The sequence below is a fragment of the Haliotis rufescens genome, unplaced genomic scaffold (genome assembly GCF_023055435.1).
Source record: "Haliotis rufescens isolate VD_foot unplaced genomic scaffold, xgHalRufe1.0.p SCAF_12, whole genome shotgun sequence".
Classification (NCBI taxonomy): domain Eukaryota; kingdom Metazoa; phylum Mollusca; class Gastropoda; order Lepetellida; family Haliotidae; genus Haliotis; species Haliotis rufescens.
Window position 1 is genome coordinate 15,883,838 of NW_025963802.1, and position 22,903 is coordinate 15,906,740.

General features: G+C 44.1%; 1 protein-coding gene and 1 non-coding gene across 2 annotated transcripts in view; one reads left to right on the forward strand and one right to left on the reverse strand.

Moving 5' to 3' along the window:
• LOC124146075 (lysyl oxidase homolog 2-like) overlaps positions 1 to 17,122 on the forward strand; it is a 32,954-nt gene extending 15,832 nt beyond the window's left edge. The window contains exons 2-9 of the mRNA XM_046516144.2: positions 1,096 to 1,406; positions 2,624 to 2,809; positions 3,401 to 3,557; positions 4,398 to 4,538; positions 6,794 to 6,911; positions 10,784 to 10,941; positions 12,554 to 12,648; positions 15,517 to 17,122. Of these exons, the coding sequence (XP_046372100.2) occupies positions 1,096 to 1,406; positions 2,624 to 2,809; positions 3,401 to 3,557; positions 4,398 to 4,538; positions 6,794 to 6,911; positions 10,784 to 10,941; positions 12,554 to 12,648; positions 15,517 to 15,648 (1,298 nt within the window). The 3' untranslated portion in view covers positions 15,649 to 17,122. The remainder of the gene's footprint in view (positions 1 to 1,095; positions 1,407 to 2,623; positions 2,810 to 3,400; positions 3,558 to 4,397; positions 4,539 to 6,793; positions 6,912 to 10,783; positions 10,942 to 12,553; positions 12,649 to 15,516) is intronic.
• Trnar-ccg lies at positions 9,659 to 9,731 on the reverse strand. Its single transcript has one exon. It is a non-coding gene; the product is annotated as a tRNA-Arg (tRNA).
• Positions 17,123 to 22,903: the final 5,781 nt, after the last annotated feature.

Genomic DNA, 22,903 nt, shown 5'->3' on the forward strand with positions numbered 1-22,903 from the left:
GTTACCTCCCCTACCAAAGAGTTGTTTCCCTTTGTTTCCCGTCTGCTGATCTGTTCTTCTCATCAAGGGTCTTCCAGACAAGCCTGGCGTCAGGGAACACTATCAGTGACAAGGTGACTATCACTATCACTGCTGTAATGATTGGAATGGCCATATGCTGTCGCCCTGAATGTGTGAATGTGTGAATGATCCCGCTGAGAAAGAGATACCCCTCCCGCCCAAGCGTCTCTGTCACGTCGCGGTTTGAAGAGACCCATTTAAGTTGATAAAAACGTGCCATTTTATAACTGGCTTTTGTCGGACCAGTCAGTTTGTTTACAGACATTTTCAACCGAGCTTGGCAATCTTCAGAGTACTTTCCGGTGGTTATGGTTGGCCAGCTGTTTGCAAGGTCGCTACCTTGCACCGAGACATGTATTCCTACGCGCTAGACACTTTCGTAATCATACTTTGTCATGTTATAGTATGGTATCAAATAATATTCCAACACATAAGATAATATGTGTCTTAGTCTTCAATATGGCCTTACGAAATATTTTGCGTAATGTGTTTTCCTGGTTCTGTTGGTCTCTACGCTAGGAATTATTTACTGTCGCGTATGCGATATCTCATAGGCAGAAAAGGATTTTAGCCGGTGCAGTCAGTATAGGGTTTTGTATGGTGAGTGGATATTTACTCAGCTATAGCTGTGTAATCAGATATTTTTAATTTAACCTTTGAGTCTTAATATTTTTTTAAAAATCCCATCTGTGCAGACATTTTTAATTAGTTATTAAGCTTGATTAACCTTTTCAAGCATTTTTTTTAACAATCCCCCCCCCCCCAAAGACAAACACACACACTCCAAGAATATCTAATGATCGGTTCCTATTCTTAGGCTTCATTTAGTTCCAGCCTTACCATTCTTGAATTCCAGGATGCTTTTAAGGTAGCGCAGAATTCGCATGCTAGCTCAGATTTTGTAGTTAGCGTCCTCCTAGCAGATACTTTCTTTTTAAGAATTTGCATAGAATTGTTTTTAAAAAGTTGAATAAAGTTAGACTGTTGGTTTGACATACTTATGTGCTCAATAGTTTCAATTACGTTCCATTTCAGACAGAAAATGGATGTCAAATGTGAGATGCAGCGGATACGAAGACAAACTGAAATACTGCATGTTCCTGGGGTGGGGGCGCATGCGCCGTGGCTGCTATGGGAGCAGACATTCAGCTGGCGTCGTATGTCGTCCACATCCAACGACCCCAGTGTCCACGACAACAACTACTCGAGCCACGACAACAACATTGAAGAAGATTATCACGCCGAAAAAAAATCAGGCTCATAAAAAACACATACAGTATTTAATTGACAGAGACAATCGCCTACTACAAAAGTCACAACTTCAGGGAGATGCGCCGGCCGTATCGGTGAGTCGCTGCAAATCGCTTTTTAATGTATTATGCAACGCATTGTATACTGAACGAGATAGACATTTTTCGAGGTAAGGGAGTTAACTTACTGTAAAAAGTCCAGTTTCCAGCCTTGCTGAACCGGTCTGGAATTGCTGGCCTCGATCGTAGCGCCACCAGTGGCCATTACGAGTTATGTCCCTTCTGTGTCCCTCCTATTGGCCAATCAGATGCCACCTCTCATGTCACTTGTATTTGCTTCAAACGAAATAGCAGCGTCCATTCAAACGACCTGATCGATAATCAATATATATCTATATTGTGACAAAACGAGTCTCACTTCGCGAAGTGCCTCAAATCATGTGAGCACCTTTATAAGAGCATGAAAAGATTTGGAAAACATCTGTTGACGCCGAGTTGGCGGTACACATGCTTTGCAAATCCTGCAATCGATTTTTTCCTTGACAGCACAGACACATGTAGCTCTTTGGCAAAAGAAAGGGTGTATTTCGTGATCAAAATCCGTAATCACAATGAGGACCCAGGCTAGAATAGGCACCATGCAACATTTGCTGGTCGTACGAGGCCCACCAATGGATCAGGGTGCCGTTGTACAAAGCAATCTTAGCGCTAAGGTGATCGTAACTCCCATACCTTAACATAGACTTACGGCAGTCGTAGCGCTAACGTTGTTTTGTACAACGGCACACAAAACGAAAGGAAATAGTTTTCACCGCGCTGTAAATATTATCACCGCGGTAATATTTACAGCGCGGTGAAAACTATTTCCTTTCGTTTTGTGTTTTTGACATATTCATTTTAGTTTTTGACCTTTTCGTTTTGGTTTTTGACATTTCCATTTTAGTTTTTTGACATTTTCACTTCACATTTCAGCGACTCAAAAGGTACTTAAAAGTACATTTTCTATGTTTTCGGATGTTTTTATACATGATTTATCACATATTGTATGGCAGATAGTGTTAATTTGCAAAAGGTTAAGATAAAAGTAAGTTAAACATCAAAATATTGAAAAACAGACTCCATGTCCCTTATGGGCCACCGTATGTACGTGATGATTTCATCGTTAACCTGTGATGATTGGCACAACTCCAGCGATAGTAAGTAAATCGTATTATTGAATTTGTGATGATTGATATTTTCACATATAAGTATTGATATTTTTTACCTTTGTTGATTATTATTATGATTATGATTGGTGTCATCTGTACATTCAGACCAACTCCTCCGAACCGGGACTGCTCATGCGCATGGTCGGTGGCAGATACGACTGGGAAGGTCGCATAGAGGTCAAGGAGGAGCACAGCGAATGGGGTGCCATCTGTGGGGAGAAGTGGTCAATCAAAGAGGCCATGGTAGCGTGCAGGGAGATCGGTCAGACGTACGGCAAGCAAGCTCTGCAGGTGATGACGTGTGTAGGATATGTCCCCAGTGGCCTCTCCTACAGACGCTAGAGACATATATAATTATAGAAAACGACACCTTTCTTCCCTTCCCAACCCCTCATCAGATCGAGAAGCATATACCATCACCTATTCAGCTCTACTGAAATTAGAGACTTTAGGGTTCCTTTATGTGAGTGAGAGAGATTTACATAGCTCCCTTCATATTACACTGATAGGCCATGATATAACTGAACATTGTTTAGAGCTCACTGATGGTGTATCTTTCGTATCAGGCTGACACGTGAAGATCCGGGGTAGAATAGATCTTCAGCAACCCATGCTTGCCGTAGAAAGGCGACTATGCATGTCGGGTCGGTTGGTTGGGCTCGCTTGCTTGGTTGATTCGTGTCATCGCATCCCAATTGCGTGGATCGATGTTCATAATGTCAATTACTGGATTGTCTGGTCCAGACTCGATTATTAACAGACCGCCGTCATATAGCTGGAATATTGCTGAGTGCGGCGTTAAACAAACAAACAAACAAACAAACACTGATGGTGTAGCGGCGTTCACCATGTGTGTGACCAATGCATATGTACATTATACAGGTGAACTATTTCGGCGGGGAGAACCTGGATAAACACTACTATCAGATCAAGTGTAAGGGACGGGAGATGCGGCTGGACCAGTGTGAGAAGATTCGGACAGACGTCGGGGTCACATGTTCCAAACCCAATCTTGTTGCTGGCATCGTGTGCACTCACCGTAAGTAAAAGAAAAGCCACGACGCTCTTCAAACGTAAGTAGAGAAAAGTCACGACACTCTTCAGACTAAAAGAATAGCCACAACACTCTCAGTGTTCGCAAAGACTATATAATTACGTATATGTTTGGAATTAAGTGGTAAAAAGTTCACAAGAGCATGTTTAATAATTTCGGCTACCTATTTATTTTATATTGACCTTAAGTCAAATCATAATATGCGCAACCTATCAGAGTGTGTGAGTTTTTTCGGAGCTTTGAACAGTATTTCAGTTATATCACGGCGTGTTAGCTCCATGCGGGGGGAAAGCCAAAGTTCTGCAGGTCTTACATGTTAACCACAATTGTGAAAACCAAGGGCATGGTGCTGGCAAAGTATCATTATCAGCGCGAATCTGGGATTCGAACCCATGGTTATCGATGGGCCTTTGACTATTTGCCCGTGTCTCCTTCATGTGCCACATGTACTGACAACGTCACAAATGCTCCTCATTCGCTCACAACCACAGTAAAGAGGATCCATGTTCCACGACATGTTGCCAATTGAAAACTAAGCCATTTTCATACACTATTGGCATATACGAAAAATACACGATTAATATCCGATTAATATATAAGTTCGTATTGTGTGGATTTTAGTGAATCTGTTGAATCTTGCCGAGGCAGCCAAGAGGTCATAGTCCCGTTCTACAAAGCGATCTACTACACCTGTCGTGAAGTATGGGAGTTAGATCATCTTAACGCTACGATCGCTTAGTGGAGCGGGGCTCTGATCGTAGCTCCTATTTAACACGAGCCATTAACATCGATGTTCGCCCCTCCATACTTTATTCAATCTCCTAGGTCTCCCCGACCTCATCCCTGACCTTGAGATCCTGGAGGAATCTGTGAGACTGGCAGACCGGCCCCTATACTACCTGCAGTGTGCCATGGAGGAGAACTGTCTGGCGGCCTCCGCCGCAGTGATCCGAAACACAAGCAAAAGTAAGAAAGCTTCTTTTAAACACCATTTAAGAAACTAGGTCATTAACGTCGTACACTGTGGTCCGAAACACAAGCAAAAGTAAAAAACCTTCTTTTAAACACCATTCAAGAAATTGAAGTCATTAACTTCGTACGCTGTGGTCCGAAACACAAGCAAAAGTAAGAAACCTTCTTTTAAACACCATTCAAGAAATTGAAGTCATTAACATCGTTCACTGTGGTCCGAAACACAAGCAAAAGTAAGAAACCTTCTTTTAAACACTATTCAAGAAATTGAAGTCATTAACGTCGTACACTGTGGTCCGAAACACAAGCAAAAGTAAGAAACCTTCTTTAAACACCATTCAAGAAATTGAAGTCATTAACGTCGTTCACTGTGGTCCGAAACACAAGCAAAAGTAAGAAACCTTCTTTTAAACACCATTCAAGAAATTGAAGTCATTAACGTCGTTCGCTGTGGTCCGAAACACAAGCAAAAGTAAGAAACCTTCTTTTAAACACCATTCAAGAAATTGAAGTCATTAACGTCGTTCGCTGTGGTCCGAAACACAAGCAAAAGTAAGAAACCTTCTTTTAAACACTATTCAAGAAATTGAAGTCATTAACGTCGTTCACTGTGGTCCGAAACACAAGCAAAAGTAAGAAACCTTCTTTTAAACACCATTCAAGAAATTGAAGTCATTAACGTCGTACGCTGTGGTCCGAAACACAAGCAAAAGTAAGAAACCTTATTTTAAACACCATTCAAGAAATTGAAGTCATTAACGTCGTTCACTGTGGTCCGAAAAACAAGCAAAAGTAAGAAACCTTCTTTTAAACACCATTCAAGAAATTGAAGTCATTAACGTCGTTCACTGTGGTCCGAAACACAAGCAAAAGTAAGAAACCTTCTTTTAAACACCATTCAAGAAATTGAAGTCATTAACGCCGAACACAAAGAGAATCACACCCTCGTGTCAAATATACCAACACGATTCCATTAAAGTTTAAAACTCCGAGGCTGGCATTTTATTGACTCGTGTTAACATATTTGATATTAAAAGACACGAGGGTGAGATTCTATTGATCATCCAAAATTAATTTACCAACTATTTCAGTTTGTAAACAGTATTAACCAGTGTCTTGAATGTAAAAAGTACATACACTTCAAAGGCAGAGATATTAGTGATGTCTTGTGTTGTGACGTCATGATAACGATGACGTCAAAATGGGCAGCAAAGCATTGGGCTGCAATTTCATTGCAGATATATATAGGAGATATCGCTTGATCACACCCAAGCGATATCCCCTGTGGAAGCAAGTTTTTGGATGATAAATGTACATATCATCCTTAGAAAGGAATGCAACATTTTGAGTGGTTGAAGAAGCTGATCATACAGCGAACCGTTCTTACTTTGGACATGGAAGCCAATCAGCCATGAAACGAGGCCTGCCTCAAACGTCAGAAAAATAAGAAAAAGTGAGTGACTGAGTGAGTAAGGTTTTACACCGTTTTAAGCAATATCACGGCGGGAGACACCGGAAAATGGGCTTCACACATTATACCCATGTGGGGAATCAAACCCGGGTCTTCGGCGTGACGAGCCAACGCTAGGCTATTACTAAGCTACCCCATCGCCCCTTAATAAGAAAAAACGTACAATTATCCATGTAAGTCAGTTAATATCTAGTATTAAAACGTATCTGCTGTTACATGTGTCAAAATAAATAACGTTGAGTGATTTTGGCAACATCTGTATCTATGGAGTGAATAAGTCCCATAACAAATTTAATCAGGCTGGAAAGCTACACGTGAATGTAAATAAACTGAACAACACGCTCAAGCACACAACTCGCCTGAGTGAGTGAGTTGGGATTAGCGCCGCTTTTAACAGTATTCCAGTTATATCACGGCGTGTCAGCTTAATATGGGAGGAAAGCCCGAAGTGATGCAGGTCTCAGACGTTTACCACTTCGGTGAAACCCACGAGCACGGGTATGGTGCTGACAAACCTAGAAACATAATCGGGGCGAACCGGGATTCGAACCCACAATCATAGGTTTCTGGCGTGCCCAAGGGACGCAACTCTGCACAGCGAATCGCGGCGCCTTAGACGACTGGGCCACCCGTGCCCCCGTAACTCGCCCGAGGCAGTGGTACAATGATGTTGTGGTTTGTTGTTATTCAGTATGTGAGATGCGGAGGCGTTTGAACTATGCGTGAATGGCATGACTGTTGTTTGACAAGCGTTACCAAGGACATCTTGTATCTGCAGACTGGCACGCTCACAACAGACGTCTGCTGCGGTTCTCAACAGTCGTCCACAACGAGGGTCTCGAGGACTTCCGCCCATACAGAGCCAAGTCGGCGTGGGAGTGGCATGAATGTCACATGTAAGTCACGTGATATATATCGTTCTGTGGTTTCAATGAATGTCACATGTAAGTCACGTAATATATATATCGTTCAATGGTGTAAATGTCACATGTAAGTCACGAGATATATATCGTTGAGTGGCATGAATGCCACACGTAAGTCACGTGATATATATCGTTGTGTGGTTTGAATGTCACATGTACGTCACGTGATAAATATCGTTGAGTAGCATGAATGTCACATGTAAGTCACGATATATATGTCGTTGAGTGGCAGGAATGCCACACGTAAGTCACGTGATATATATCGTTGTGTGGTTTGAATGTCACGTAGTAAATATCGTTGAGTAGCATAAATGTCACATGTAAGTCACGTGATATATGTATCGTTCAGTGGTGTAAATGTCACATGTAAGTCACGTGATGCATATCGTTGAGTGGTTTGACACATATAAGCCAAGTGATCTATAATTGTTGAGCGGCATGAATGTCACATGAGCGTCACATGAAACAACAATACGCGCCATAAAGGTCAAATGTAGGTCACAAGATACAAAACGATCCAATATCAAAAGTATTAAGAGAATAATCACCAGAGAATAATCAGTCTGCCGAAACCGATTTCATAGAGCAAGTAAGGCCATTTTCCCGGACAAGGGCGTTCACTGACCGTGGAAACTGGACTTTTTATAGTCAGTTAAATTCCCTTGACTCGGGAAGATGAGGATCAGCCGCTAGAGTTAGTGATTGAGTTTGGTTTTACGCCGCTTTTAGCAATATTCCAACAGCATCACGGGGGACCCAGCAATGGGTTTCACACATTGTACACATATAGGGAATGGAACCCGTCTGCTTCTAGAGGAACGTGTGTACTATTTAAGTACATATTGTAGTCGCATGGCGAGTATTGAGAATCGGTTGGTCACAGCGTGTGTTCTAGTTGATTGTGTGTAACTTTACCCCGCCGGAGTGGGTCGATGCTCACGATGTCAGCCATTGGTTGTCGGGCTCAGAACAGGCCACGTGGGTAAATATGGAGCACTGCTGATTCCAACATAAAAAAAACAGTCTCTCACGCATCATCTTTAAATGCCGTTACGTATATGAGTAAGTGAGTAAGTTGGGTTTTAACGCCGCTCTTAACATTCTTCCAGTTATGTCGGGGGGCGGTCGGGTAGCCTAATGGTTAAAGCGTTTACTCGTCACGCCGGGTTCGATTCCCAACATGGGTACCATGTGTGAAGCCCATTTCTGGTGTCCCCCGCCGTGAAATTGCTGGAATATTGCTAAAAGCGGCGTTAAACCATACTCACTCACTCACTAACTCCAGTTATGTCAGCTTAATGTGGGAGGAAAGCCCGAAATGATGCAAGTCTCAGACGTTTACCACTTCGGTGAAACCCATGAGCACCGGTAGGTTGCTGTAAACATAATCCGGGCGAACCGGGATTCGAACCCCCAATCATAGGTTTCTATTTCTAGAGACGCAATTGGGCACAGTGAATTGCCTTAGACAACTGTGCCACCCGTGCCCCCTCGCGTATATAATTATGTGCACATGTACAATGCGCTAGATCCACGCCCTAAAGCCTTCTCAAAGCGCTACATCATTACACGGTCAATGGATCAACGTGCGATTTCCATTCTCAGCTCCCTGGGGAGTATACAATATGTATATGATGATGGTATATATAATTAATTTATAAATAACCTCATTAATCACCATGCTGTCACAGTGTCAATAATATCATGATCAATTTAAATCTGAACTCTCTGTGGTTGGCTCTTCCCGCCGTCGACGGACAGCTGTGTTGAGAAACAGGTGTACGTGTGTTCTCGTGTTCTCGTTCCACAATTGCCACCAGATCGATCAGCCCGCGTTCCAGATGTCCCGACTGAAATGTTACAGTTCGCATTGTGTCGCCAGCAATAGTCGTAACCCATCATAATGTCCGCCTCAGGTCGAATTCCGTCGCTAACACTACTTCTGCGCATGCGTCGTGACCTTGCAGCTTCCGACACATGGGCAGAACCGTTCTCCGGTAGCTGAGGGTTATTATTGCACAAAGAAGTATCTAAGTGTTATACACGGTCTGAAAGGAAACATCCTTCTCCCCCAGAACCAGACTGAACACATTGGACTGCAAGAAGGTTGTCGCCGGTCACAGTGTCCCCACCTTGTCCCCATAGTTTTCTTGCCATATTTGCCATCAGTTTTTTAAAACCATGTGCGCACTGTGCAGTATCACGGACTTGTATAGGTCCGTGGCAGTATGTACGGCGATGAGTTAGACTTCATGTGCCAGGTTGCTTAAAAGAATGATACATGTGCCTTTCTACTAAATCTTATCCATTTCTACTCTTCTGACGTTTATACCTTTTTGCATTCGAAAATTTCGACACCACGGATTTTTCTCTTCTCGGCGATTCAGAGTTTGATTTGAAAATTAGAATCTGTAAAATTAAATAGTGAGTGAGTGAGTTTGGTTTAACGCCGCTTTTAACAGTATTCCAGTTATATCACGGCGTGTCAGCTTAATGTGGGAGGAAAGCCCGAAGTGATGCAGGTCACTTCGGTGAAACCCACGAGCACGGGTATGGTGCTGACAAACCTAGAAACATAATCGGGGAGAACCGTGATTCGAACCCACAATCATAGGTTTCTGGCGTGCCCAAGGGACGCAACTCTGAACAGCGAATCGCGGCGCCTTAGACGACTGGGCCACCCGTGCCCCCGTAATATTAAATAAGTGGACCATTATTTCCGACCTTGATGGGATTCGAACCTATAATCTTCGGCTCCGGAGGCCGACGCTTTGTCCATTAGGCCACAAGGTCGATGCAAGTATATAATTATGGAAGACATTTAGTCAAATCTATCTAAAGACGATGATATCTTTCGTGATGATTACGAATGTTATAATAGTCATCAATTTTTTTTTTAAACAATTATTCTCCTTATAGTGTTATCATTACCAAAGTTGTTTTACTAGCTGCTGGTGTTTTTATCATCGCTATATGCCGATGCTCATTCGTCATCACTCGCCCCTTTCCGTAACCTGCAAGAAGACTCGTCCCCCAATTGATGAATGTTATGTGCGACAATACGACAAACCAATCAGAATGCGCGTATGACTTCAAGTACGTCGGTCAAAGAAACCCTCATTTTTTTAATATACACAAGTCTTACATCTAAAAATATACCCAAGATACAGTTAAATGTGTTCAATCATACTGTATAAATACCGCCAGTCCCGATGTGTTTTAAATAGCATCTGGAATATATATTAAATGGGGGAAATATACGTGAATCATTACGCAACGAGTTGACAATTCTTTTTACTATGTCCGTTTGCGCCCACCCAGTGGCAAATAACCACGAGAGGGGCACGAGTCGCTATTCGGCTTGTCCCGAATAACATGAGTTGGTCCCAAATGTGCCGATGTATAATGTTAACTCGCTCACCTCTGTGAGTTGCCGCCCTTTTCACAAGCCTCAGGACTGAAATTTACGTACGACAATCTAGCGGTGCGTCCGGACCTGGTAATACTCTCTCATAACATGATGTTTGATTTTCGAAAAATCACTTTGTTGGTTGTCTCGAATCCCTGACACCTCGAACTTTTCCCCAGGTCCCACAGGTCGACACAACGAGGTTAGACTGTATTATCATCCTTTTTGCTGCTGTCATTTGTGTCATTATTGCTGTTGAGAGCGTCTGTCCGGATAGCGGAAGGTCGATGTCTCGATTCCCTGGCTGCGTCATAACAAAGGGAGTTGGTGGTGGTGGGGCTAACGTACAAAAGTCCAGCCTAGTACAAACATACACATCATCATCATCATCATCATCATCTTCTTTATAATAATTAAAATTATTATTATTATTTAGGCATTATCACAGTATGGAGGTTTTTGCGCACTACGACGTAATCGACGAGCACGGCAACAGGCTAGCGGAAGGTCAGAAGGCCAGCTTCTGCCTGGAGGACTCGGCTTGTCAGGATGGAGTGGTGCCCAAGTTCGACTGTGTGGGCTTCCGAGACCAAGGTGGGTAGAGGGCAGGGCTGGAGTGGTGTCCAGATTGAACAGGGTGGGCTTCCGAGATCAAGGTGGGTGAAGGGCAGGGCTGGATTTGTGTCCAGGTTGAACAGGGTGGGCTTCCGAGATCAAGGTGGGTAGAGGGCATGGGTGGAGTGGTGTCCAGGTTGAACAGGTTTGGCTTCCGAGATCAAGGTGGGTAGGGAGCAGATGTGGAGTGCTATCAAGATTGAACAGGGTGGGCTTCCGAGATCAGGGTGGGTAGAGGGCAGGTGTGGAGCGGTGTCCAGATTGAACAGGTTTGGCTTCCGAGATCAAGGTGGGTAGGGGGCAGGTGTGGAGTGGTGTCCAGATTGAACAGGTTTGGCTTCCGAGATCAAGGTGGGTAGGGAGCAGATGTGGAGTGCTATCAAGATTGAACAGGGTGGGCTTCCGAGATCAGGGTGGGTAGAGGGCAGGTGTGGAGCGGTGTCCAGATTGAACAGGTTTGGCTTCCGAGATCAAGGTGGGTAGGGGGCAGGTGTGGAGTGGTGTCCAGATTGAACAGGTTTGGCTTCCGAGATCAAGGACGGTAGGGGACAGGTGTGGAGTGGTGTCCAGGTTGAACAGGTTTGGCTTCCGAGATCAAGGTGGGTAGAGGGGATGGGTGGAGTGGTGTCCAGGTTGAACAGGTTTGGCTTCCGAGATCAAGGTGGGTAGGGAGCAGATGTGGAGTGCTATCAAGATTGAACAGGGTGGGCTTCCGAGATCAGGGTGGGTAGAGGGCAGGTGTGGAGTGGTGTCCAGATTCAACAGGTTTGGCTTCCGAGATCAAGGTGGGTAGGGGGCAGGTGTGGAGTGGTGTCCAGATTGAACAGGTTTGGCTTCCGAGATCAAGGTGGGTAGGGGGCAGGTGTGGAATGGTGTCCAGGTTGAACAGGTTTGGCTTCCGAGATCAAGGTGGGTAGAGGGGATGGGTGGAGTGGTGTCTAGGTTGAACAGGGTGGGCTTCCGAGATCAAGGTGGGTAGGGAGCAGATGTGGAGTGCTATCAAGATTGAACAGGGTGGGCTTTGGGCTTCCGAGATCAGGGTGGGTAGAGGGCAGGGATGTACAATATCAGCATGGTGGTGGTCTCTGCGACTTGTTTGGTTGGAAACTCATTGGTGCTTTTACGGCGCTTCAATAAGTTCGCACCCAATTTGCATATGAGCGACAGCCTAGGCTTTTATTCCCATTCACTCGTGGGTTGATGAATAAATTTGATTAAAGTCACTTTAAACAACGATTACTTAGATACGTCATATCAAATCCATGTGGCATGGAAACCTTATATGACGATTGGCAGATAATGCCACAAGCAATGGTCTTGACAGACCAAGGATCATAATTTGGGATAACGATTTAACGCTAATCGGATCCTTGCATGGCTAAGTGAAGCGAACTGTAGCGATCTAGATCATTAAATATACAATGATAGCTGAGGTATAGCTCTCTCCTTTAGGGTTACGTGTTCACCTGGGCACCGTTCCACAAAGCGATCTTAGCGCTACGACTATCGTAAGCCAGTGTTAAAGTATGGGAGCTACGATCACCTTAGCGCTATGTGGAACGGGGCCCTGACATTTAATCTTCTGCTTCAGGATTGTCCGTCAACTGCTCCGACAACTACATGTACGACATCGACTGTCAGTGGATCGACATCACCGGCATCAAACCCGGACAGTACAGGTTCCAGGTGAGAGGTCGTCTACATAACCAAGTGTGTGAGTGAGTTGGATTTACAACGCCAGTTTGAACAGTATTCCAGTTACATAACGGCGTGGCATCTTCATGTGGGAGGAAAGCCCGAAGTCTCAGACATTTACTACTTCGGTGATACTCACGAGCATGTGTATGTTGCTGACAACAACGAAACATAAACGGGACGAACCGGGATTCGAACCCACTCATTGTTTCTGGTTTACTCAAGGGACGCAACCTCGCACAGCGAATTGCAGCGCCTCAGATGACAGGGCCACCCTTAATAATACGAACAGCTGGTGTCTTTGCAATTCCATACAGTTATTGTATTCAATGCAGCTATTATTTGTTGAATTAACCTGTGTCATATGAATGTGTAATTTTGTAATTTCCATGTGAGACCGCCTCCGTGGTATAGTGGTAGAGCGTCTGCCCGGAGAGCGAAAGGTCCGGGGTTCGATCCCTGGCCACGTCATACCATACTGTTTAAAGTTGGTACTTGTTGTTACCCTGTCTGGCGCTCGGCATTAAAGGGCTAAAACAAGGACTGATCGGCTCGGAGTCAGTAAACTGTGTCTGAGTGGGGTATCCATGTTAAATTGAATCATGGTATCTCAGTGTACTAGCACTATAAAATCGGCATCAGTCCGGACTAGTACAAGCAGCCACACACACACACACACACACACACACACACACACACACACACACACACGTGCATGTACGTCGCTATATAAGTGCACTAATCTTGGACACGAATGTTACACCCCATTTCACCTCACCTCACCTTTTACATATGATACACAGTATTGTCAATTCTTATGACAGCCATGTACAAGCGTTCCCTCGTCTTGTAGAAGACCCGGGTTATCTCCCCTACATAGGAGCAATATATGTAAAACTATAATCACTCAATTTCTCGCCCTACAAAACTTCTGCATTGATCATACTCGTCACAAATGGCTTCATTTAGGCCACAATAGAGAACGAAGCGCACCTAAAATATCCTCGTTAATGCTCGGTCGCAAGGTTATCGTTCAGGTTTGAACACGATCGTGTTTCCTTCGTTTCCTTTCCTCGTTTTGGGACTCAGCGTTACCCAACCTGTTCTGACTTAAAAAAGAACAACTAGAAACACACACAGTACCCCATTGTACTTTGCTGTAGAAGAACACCCTTGTTTAACCCCACTATACTTGATTGCAGAAAGAGGAGATACTGAGACGACGCGCCTCATTCACGCCGGTTGAGTTTCCTAACGAACTGATCGTGTGTTTAGCCATGACACGACCCACTCGAACCCCCAATTTATGTCAAGATGTAGAAAATATAAAAAAAACACTTTGTTTATGTACTCGCGAGATAAGAAACAGGATGCTTTCTTTATTATATTTTCAGATTTCTTTGTTAAGTGGCCAACTGATAGCCGTCTGATAACGCGGCCTACACGATTTTTAAAACTTTATTTATAAGACAATGCAATATAACACATGTTGCCCTGGTGTTAGTTTGCAATAAATGTTATAACAGAGGGTTTTGTCTTTTAATCTTCTGTAAAATGAAGGTTGGGACATGCATCTTGTCTCTTTCGGTCCATAATAGTCTATGAACGTATTATAATTGGACAATGGGGACCATCTATGAAATATATACATATTTTGTTATTTGGAACCGACGAGTTTGTTCTCAAGGTTGTAGTAACGCAGTGAGAATGTGCAAAAGGAAAGACTCAGTTCAGAAAACTTGTGGCAAATGTTGATAATGTATTCGTGTGCATATATAGATTCAAAACTATTGTGTTGTGAATGTGATACATGTTTTCAAAGTTGTTGTTTAGCGTCGTAGTTAGCAGTATTCCAGCTATATGACGACGGACTGTAAACAATCGAGTCTGGACCAGACAATCTAGTGATACGATGATACATGCAATCAACCAAGTCATCGAGACTGACCACCTCATTCAATTTGCTCTCACAACAAGCATTGGTTACTTGGGGCGTATTCAAACCATCGGACATAGGTTACTTGGGGCGTATTCAAACCATCGGACATAGGTTACTGGGGGCGTATTCAAACCATCGGACATAGGTTACTGGGGGCGTATTCAAACCATCGGACATAGGTTACTGGGGGCGTATTCAAACCATCGGACATAGGTTACTTGGGGCGTATTCAAACCATCGGACATAGGTTACTAGGGGCGTATTCAAACCATCGGACATAGGTTACTGGGGGCGTATTCAAACCATCGGACATAGGTTACTTGGGGCGTATTCAAACCATCGGACATAGGTTACTGGGGGCGTATTCAAACCATCGGACATAGGTTACTGGGGGTGTATTCAAACCATCGGACATAGGTTACTTGGGGAGTATCCAAACCATCGGACATAGGTTACTTGGGGCGTATTCAAACCATCGGACATAGGTTACTTGGGGCGTATTCAAACCATCGGACATAGGTTACTGGGGGCGTATTCAAACCATCGGACATAGGTTACTAAGGACGTTCTAACCAAGCATGGGTGAGTGGGGACCGTTCCTAACCACCAAGCATATAGTATTCGGACATATTCTAACCACCAAAGATATATTTCTGGGGACTTTAACCATCAAGAATATGTCAATAGAGACCTATTCTAGCCACCAAGCCTCGGTTACTGGGGATCTATTCTAGAAAGCAAACATCGATTACTTGGACATATTCTAATTACCATGTTAAGGTTACTGGGGACCTTTTCAAACCATCAAGCATAGGTCACTTGGACCTATTCTAACGATCAAACATCAGTTACTTGGACCTATTCTGATCCAGTGCTCCCACGGATCGAACTTTTTCACAAATTCAATTTCATCTCCACAGATGGAGGTGAACCCAACCCTGATGGTGGCTGAATCGGACTTTGACAACAACGTTGCGTCGTGCGAACTCTGGTACTCCGGCTACAACGCCAGAATATTCAACTGCGAGTTCCAAAGTTTACTTTCAGACTGATTACGTCACTTCCGCTCATGCGCACTGTGATTCTGGAATCTTCCGGCGACAGCGTTTGTAGACGAATTACTTTAGGTATATCCGGTTCAGGTAGATGTCGTTTATTGATTAAATCCATTGTATTTGTTTCACGTGTATCATTTTGTGTCGATGTATACCTGCAATTGAAAAGGATTAGAATGATTTTGTTAAACTAATCATGGAAAATTTAGTTACTGACGTGTACAAAGTATGTATGTTAATCATCCACTGAATAGACTATACCGCAGACTGGCATTAAATGCTGGTTTGTGTACGTATGCATTGTATGAATATACTCAGCGAAGTAAATAACGAATCGCTTTCTTCTTCATTCAATTATGGAATATACTTAACTGAACGAAACAAATATGCTTACATTATATGAGAACATTAACGATATGGCAAGGACCACGTTTGACCTAAGAGAATTGACATATTAAAATGTTACGAAGCAAAACAAAACGTGACGTGTTAATATTATGGACTCTAAATTTTCTAAATAACATTTTTTTGACCAGTTGCACCAACACCAGTGTACTTGTGTAAATGTATAAGAGATTTAGAGATTTTAGAAGTCATTGATGAAAGCAACGACATTGCACAAGTGACAATTTCATTTAGGGGCAAGAGCTTGCTCGAGTCAAGTTAAATACATCGATATTTTTAAACACACTATTATACATTCATACTTGTTTTATAAGTCCAAATGTTACAAGTATTTAAAGAAAGGTATTTTATCATATAATGGATAGCGTTATAACGATCCGATATCTATGCAAATTAGTCACCTGGAAGGAACTACTTTTTTGCTTCAGACGTCGATGTAGTATCTGCGTCATCAGTATGTTATTGACCGACGTTCCAAATACACTTAAACCAAACCTGGCTGCAAATCATTTGGTACTGTACGATAATCGGGGCAAACATTGTATTCATACGCGGTGACCAAAGTTACTTGATTGACTGAAAATACGTCTAAAACATCGATTATTTTAAGAACGACCCTATATGATTATTTCTGACACTCATATGTTTATACACGGAAACACCCGGCTAATACTCTCTATTCATCACAATGTTTTAAAGTTTTCCACATTTGTCAATTAAAGTGGGTAAAAAGGCTTTATGGTTACAACCCGGGTCGTCTAGAAGAAAAAAATGTCTTTTTGTTTCAATTTCGTGCATCCCTGTTCACAGTAAAATGGGTTGATCCACATGCTTACTTTGTCTAACCAGCAATGTCATTCATCCCTGACTATACCTGGGTTTGTCCAATTGCTACTGTTTACCTATTTTTCAAAAATTAGACGAAGCGGGTTGATACCTTCACAATACCAAGCCCATTAATAATTTTCAGTTCATCGTTATGCAATTCATACCAAAGATGTTGTTCTTCACATAAGCCATGGATCGGTTGTATTTTAGTCCAAATAAAAGTGAATGTTCAAAGTCATGGTGTACATGTAGCTTTTTCAATTCCAACTTTCTGAAGAAACGTCGCAAGAAAACCACATCTGTTGAGTGAGAATATACCAGTGCTTTTGTTTATGAGGTTGGTGGATCGTAAATAAGCCATTGAGGACAACGACGTGCAGCCAATGTCGTTTATTCAGTTCACAGTTATGCACGACCGCACAGCAGCACTCGCATTTGGAATAGCATATAGCGGCCCTTACCGAACAACCTACTTGAAATACGTATAAGAAAACCTATCGCCGCCCCATGGTGTCCCATACCCTGTTTTCTATTCAACTTGGAGATAGGACAATGTTATTAAGAAGAGAGAAGATGTGCATATTTGGTTGGAATCAGTTGCTTCCCGCTACACACTCGTCTGTCTCCCAGACCCTATTGTAGTAAAATTTAAAGAAAGAGTCCAACTCAAGTCTAGAGTGTTTTGGCAAGTCTAGATTGCCTCAGTCTGAAATTAAGGATTGTTCTGGGCTCCATTTGGACTCACACACAGACACACACACATAGACACACACACATAGACACACACACAACACATAGACACACACACACAACACACACACACACACACACACACACACACACACACACACACACACACACACACACACACACACACACACACACGTAGTATTGGGTAATCCATACATTTCTAAACATATTTAAAATTACCTGGCAGAAGAACGTTTACAATTCGACCAAAATATTACAAACGTTATCAACACGTTACTAGGTTGAAAATACCCGTTTCAAACACCACCATTCTTGTTGGTCACATTTTAAGCCACCATCAAACAATGGGAGTATACTTTCTTTGCCCGGCCGTTTAAATATTGAAGGTTAATCCATACATTTCGAAACTTATCTCGTGAGCAAAATGTTTCCACCCAACCTAAGGGAGCAAGGATCACTAAGACTGTTTGTTGTTCTCGTGTTACAGTAAATTAAGAAATCAAAAAAATATTTATTTTAATATGGCTAATGTAGTTCCAGTATAACAAATATTAACACAAAAACAACCAAGGCATCAACGTTAACTCAGCACTTTTCCAGACTTTATCCTTGACGATATCAGAAACATCTTGGTTTAGCGACACCGTTGGTGACCTAACACGAACATATATTTTTCTCGAAAAGGCAATTTGTTGTGTTATCAGCACAGATAGTCATGGTTGATGATAGCGCCGCCAGCTGGGCAATGCTAGGAGAAACTTTCAACCAGACCTGACGTCTTCATACGACATGGCATGGACACAGCTGGTCTGGAGAGCCACGCCCCAGCACTGCAGCATCACTCCCCCCGCATCACTACGGCTAGGGTTGGTGTCGGGGATACACGAGGGCCACAGTGAGACGGATGTTCGATATTGCCTATTTATCATCAAATAAAGAGTGTGTGTACCTCGCTATGTCAGGGCAGAGTATGTACGGCGCTATGCCGTAGAAAGAAATCTCTGGAGAAATTTCGAGTTGGCATGGTCAAAAATATATTTGTTCTAAATATTATTGAATCCTAGAAGGGATATTGTCGATTTGTTAAATCGAATATGTAGGGTAAAATCAGAAAATCGACCAGGCAACCAATGAATATTTTATGGAATCCTTGAAGGGACTTTGTCGCATTATCGCATTTACAAAAACAAGCAAAAAGTGTCAAAATTAACATAAGCGCGACAATGTGTCTTCTCGGATTCCATAAAATATTCATCGGTTGCCTGGTCGACTTTCTGATTGCCGATTGATTAGCATGAGATATAAATGTTCAAATCTTACCCTCCATATTCTATTTAAGACAAGTTTCTACTTACATTAATTTTATAGATATTAGTTAATAAACGCCAAAACGTCGAATTCGTGGTGTACGGTGAATCTGAGATACTGGAGTACAAAACCTTCCATCTGTATTACGTCATGGTTTGACAACGTAACAATTTGACATCACTTTTCTATTGTGACGTAACAGGAGGTATCCTCTCCAGCACACTGATTATATTTATTATTCTAAGATGCTTCTCTAACCCATCAAAGCTACCGACAGTACTTTATCGTTCGAAGGGATGTTCCCTGATGTTAAGACGGTGTCAAATATTAATACGATTTTCAAATTAAAACCCCATTAACCTAAATAATGCTTTATGATGACTCAGGAAAATAAACAAGATCTCATCCTCGTGTATTTTGACAACAAATATATCGACGCTCGTTGATTGAAGTAGGAATTCAGCCTCGACCACCCTCAGAGTTTTCCTCTTTAAATCGACTCGTGGGGCGCTATGTCAGAGAAAAGTATGGTCACGGCACCATATCGGGGTGGAGTGTGTGTACGGCGCTCTGTCAGGGTGGAGAGTGTGTACGGCGCTATGTCAGGGTGGAGAGAGTGTGTACGGCGCTATGTCAGGGTGGAGAGTGTGTAAGGCGCTATGTCAGGGTGGAGAGTGTGTACAGCGCTATGTCAGTGTGGAGAGTGTGTAAGGCGCTATGTCAGGGTAGAGAGTGTGTACGGCGCTCTGTCAGGGTGGAGAGTGTGTACGGCGCTATGTCAGGGTGGAGAGAGTGTGTACGGCGCTATGTCAGGGTGGAGAGTGTGTACGGCGCTATGTCAGGGTGGAGAGAGTGTGTACGGCGCTATGTCAGGGTGGAGAGTGTGTAAGGCGCTATGTCAGGGTAGAGAGTGTGTACGGCGCTATGTCAGGGTGGAGAGCGTGTAAGGCGCTATGTCAGGGTGGAGAGTGTGTACGGCGCTATGTCAGGGTGGAGAGTGTGTACGGCGCTATGTCAGGGTGGAGAGTGTGTACGGCGCTATGTCAGGTTGGAGAGTGTGTACGGCGCTATGTCAGGGTGGAGAGTGTGTACGGCGCAATGTCAGGGTAGAGAGTGTGTACGGCGCTATGTCAGAGTGGAGAGTGTGTACGGCGCTATGTCAGGGTGGAGAGTGTGTACGGCGCTATGTCAGGGTGGAGAGTGTGTACGGCGCTATGTCAGGGTAGAGAGTGTGTACGGCGCTATGTCAGGGTGGAGAGTGTGTACGGCGCTATGTCAGGGTGGAGAGTGTGTACGGCGCTATGTCAGGGTGGAGAGAGTGTACGGCGCTATGTCAGGGTGGAGAGTGTGTACGGCGCTATGTCAGGGTGGAGAGTGTGTACGGCGCTTTGTCAGGGTAGAGAGTGTGTACGGCGCTATGTCAGGGTGGAGAGTGTGTACGGCGCTATGTCAGGGTGGAGAGTGTGTACGGCGCTATGTCAGGGTGGAGAGTGTGTACGGCGCTTTGTCAGGGTGGAGAGTGTGCACGGCGCTATGTCATGGTGGAGAGTGTGTACGGGGCAATGTCAGGGTGGAGAGTGTGTACGGCGCTATGTCAGGGTAGAGAGTGTGTACGGGGCTATGTCAGGGTGGAGAGTGTGTACGGCGCTATGTCAGGGTGGAGAGTGTGTACGGCGCTATGTCAGGGTGGAGAGTGTGTACGGCGCTATGTCAGGGTGGAGAGTGTGTACGGCGCTATGTCAGGGTGGAGAGTGTGTACGGCGCTATGTCAGGGTAGAGAGTGTGTACGGCGCTATGTCAGGGTGGAGAGTGTGTACGGCGCTATGTCAGGGTGGAGAGTGTGTACGGCGCTATGTCAGGGTGGAGAGAGTGTACGGCGCTATGTCAGGGTGGAGAGTGTGTACGGCGCTATGTCAGGGTGGAGAGCGTGTACGGCGCTTTGTCAGGGTAGAGAGTGTGTACGGCGCTATGTCAGGGTAGAGAGTGTGTACGGCGCTATGTCAGGGTGGAAAGTGTGTATGGCGCTATGTCAGGGTGGAGAGTGTGTACGGCGCTATGTCAGGGTAGAGAGTGTGTACGGCGCTATGTCAGGGTGGAGAGTGTGTATGGCGCTATGTCAGGGTGGAGAGTGTGTATGGCGCTTTGTCAGGGTGGAGAGTGTGTATGGCGCTATGTCAGGGTAGAGAGTGTGTACGGCGCTATGTCAGGGTGGAGAGTGTGTATGGCGCTTTGTCAGGGTGGAGAGTGTCTATGGCGCTATGTCAGGGTGGAGAGTGTGTACGGGGCAATGTCAGGGTGGAGAGTGTGTACGGCGCTATGTCAGGGTAGAGAGTGTGTACGGCGCTATGTCAGGGTGGAGAGTGTGTACGGCGCTTTGTCAGGGTAGAGAGTGTGTACGGCGCTATGTCAGAGTGGAGAGCGTGTAAGGCGCTATGTCAGGGTAGAGAGCGTGTACGGCGCTTTGTCAGGGTGGAGAGTGTGTACGGCGCTATGTCAGGGTAGAGAGTGTGTACGGCGCTATGTCAGGGTGGAGAGTGTGTACGGCGCTATGTCAGGGTAGAGAGTGTGTGCGGCGCTATGTCAGGGTGGAGAGTGTGTACGGCGCAATGTCAGGGTTGAGAGTGTGTCCGGCGCTATGTCAGGGTAGAGAGTGTGTAGAGGTAGAGCAGTCACTCACTCACTCACTAACTCCCGTACCTGCTTGTGATAGACTGAAGGATGAAGACTGATGACGATCTGCGGTAACTGCCATCTGGACCATGCACAGGACCAGGACACTGTTACCACTTCTATCTATCCTCCACTGCTCCTGCTACTAATACTATTGCTGTTATTGTCACTACTGCTGTTACAACAACAACAAAAACTACTGCCACTACTACTACTACTGCTGCTGCTGCTGCTACTACTACTACTACTACTACTACCGCTGCTGCTGCTACTACTACTACTACTACTACTATTACTACTGCTACTACTACTATTACTACTGCTGCTGCTACTACTACTACTACTGCTTCTGCTGCTACCACTACTATTACTACTACTGCTGCTGCTGCTACTACTACTACTACTACTACTACTACTACTACTACTGCTACTACTACTACTACCACTGGTGTTGTCACTGTACTACTGCTACGTCCTGGTCGCCGGTGTCCTTCCTATTAACACCACTACGGCACTTCATCTCTTCCTACCTCTACCAGTACCACTACAAATGCTGTCACTGTACTACTACTGCTGCTACTACTAATATTACTACTGCTGCTACTACTACTTCTACTGCTGTCACTGTACTACTACTGCTGCTACTACTAATATTACTACTGCTGCTACTACTACTTCTACTGCTGTCACTGTACTACTTCTGCTGCTGCTACTACTACTATAACTACTGCTGCTGCTACTACTACTACTACTGCTGTCACTGTACCACTACTGCTGCTGCTACTACAGCTACTATTACTACTGCTGCTGCTGCTACTACTACTACTACTACTACCACTACTACTACTACTTCTACTACAAGTACTACTACTACTAGTACCACTACAAATGTACTGTGGATGTATGTCTGTTACTGTTACTACTATACTTCTACTGCAATTGTTGTTGCTGCTGCCGTTGCTACTGCGACTACTACTACTACTACTACTACCACTACTACTACTACCACTACCACTACTGCGACTACTACTACTACTACTACTACTACTACTACTACTGCGACTACTACTACCACTACTACTACCACCACTACTACTACTGCTGCTGCTACTTCTACTACTACTACTACTGCTACTGCTTCTACTACTACTACCACTACTACTACCACCACTACTGCTACTGCTACTGCTACTGCTACTGCTACTGCTTCTACTACTACTTCTACTACTGTTTGTACTCAACGATTGACTGACTGAATGGTATGTACACTTATGCTAATTCCATATCATCAATTGACACAATGATACAGGCACTCATCATTTCCGCACAA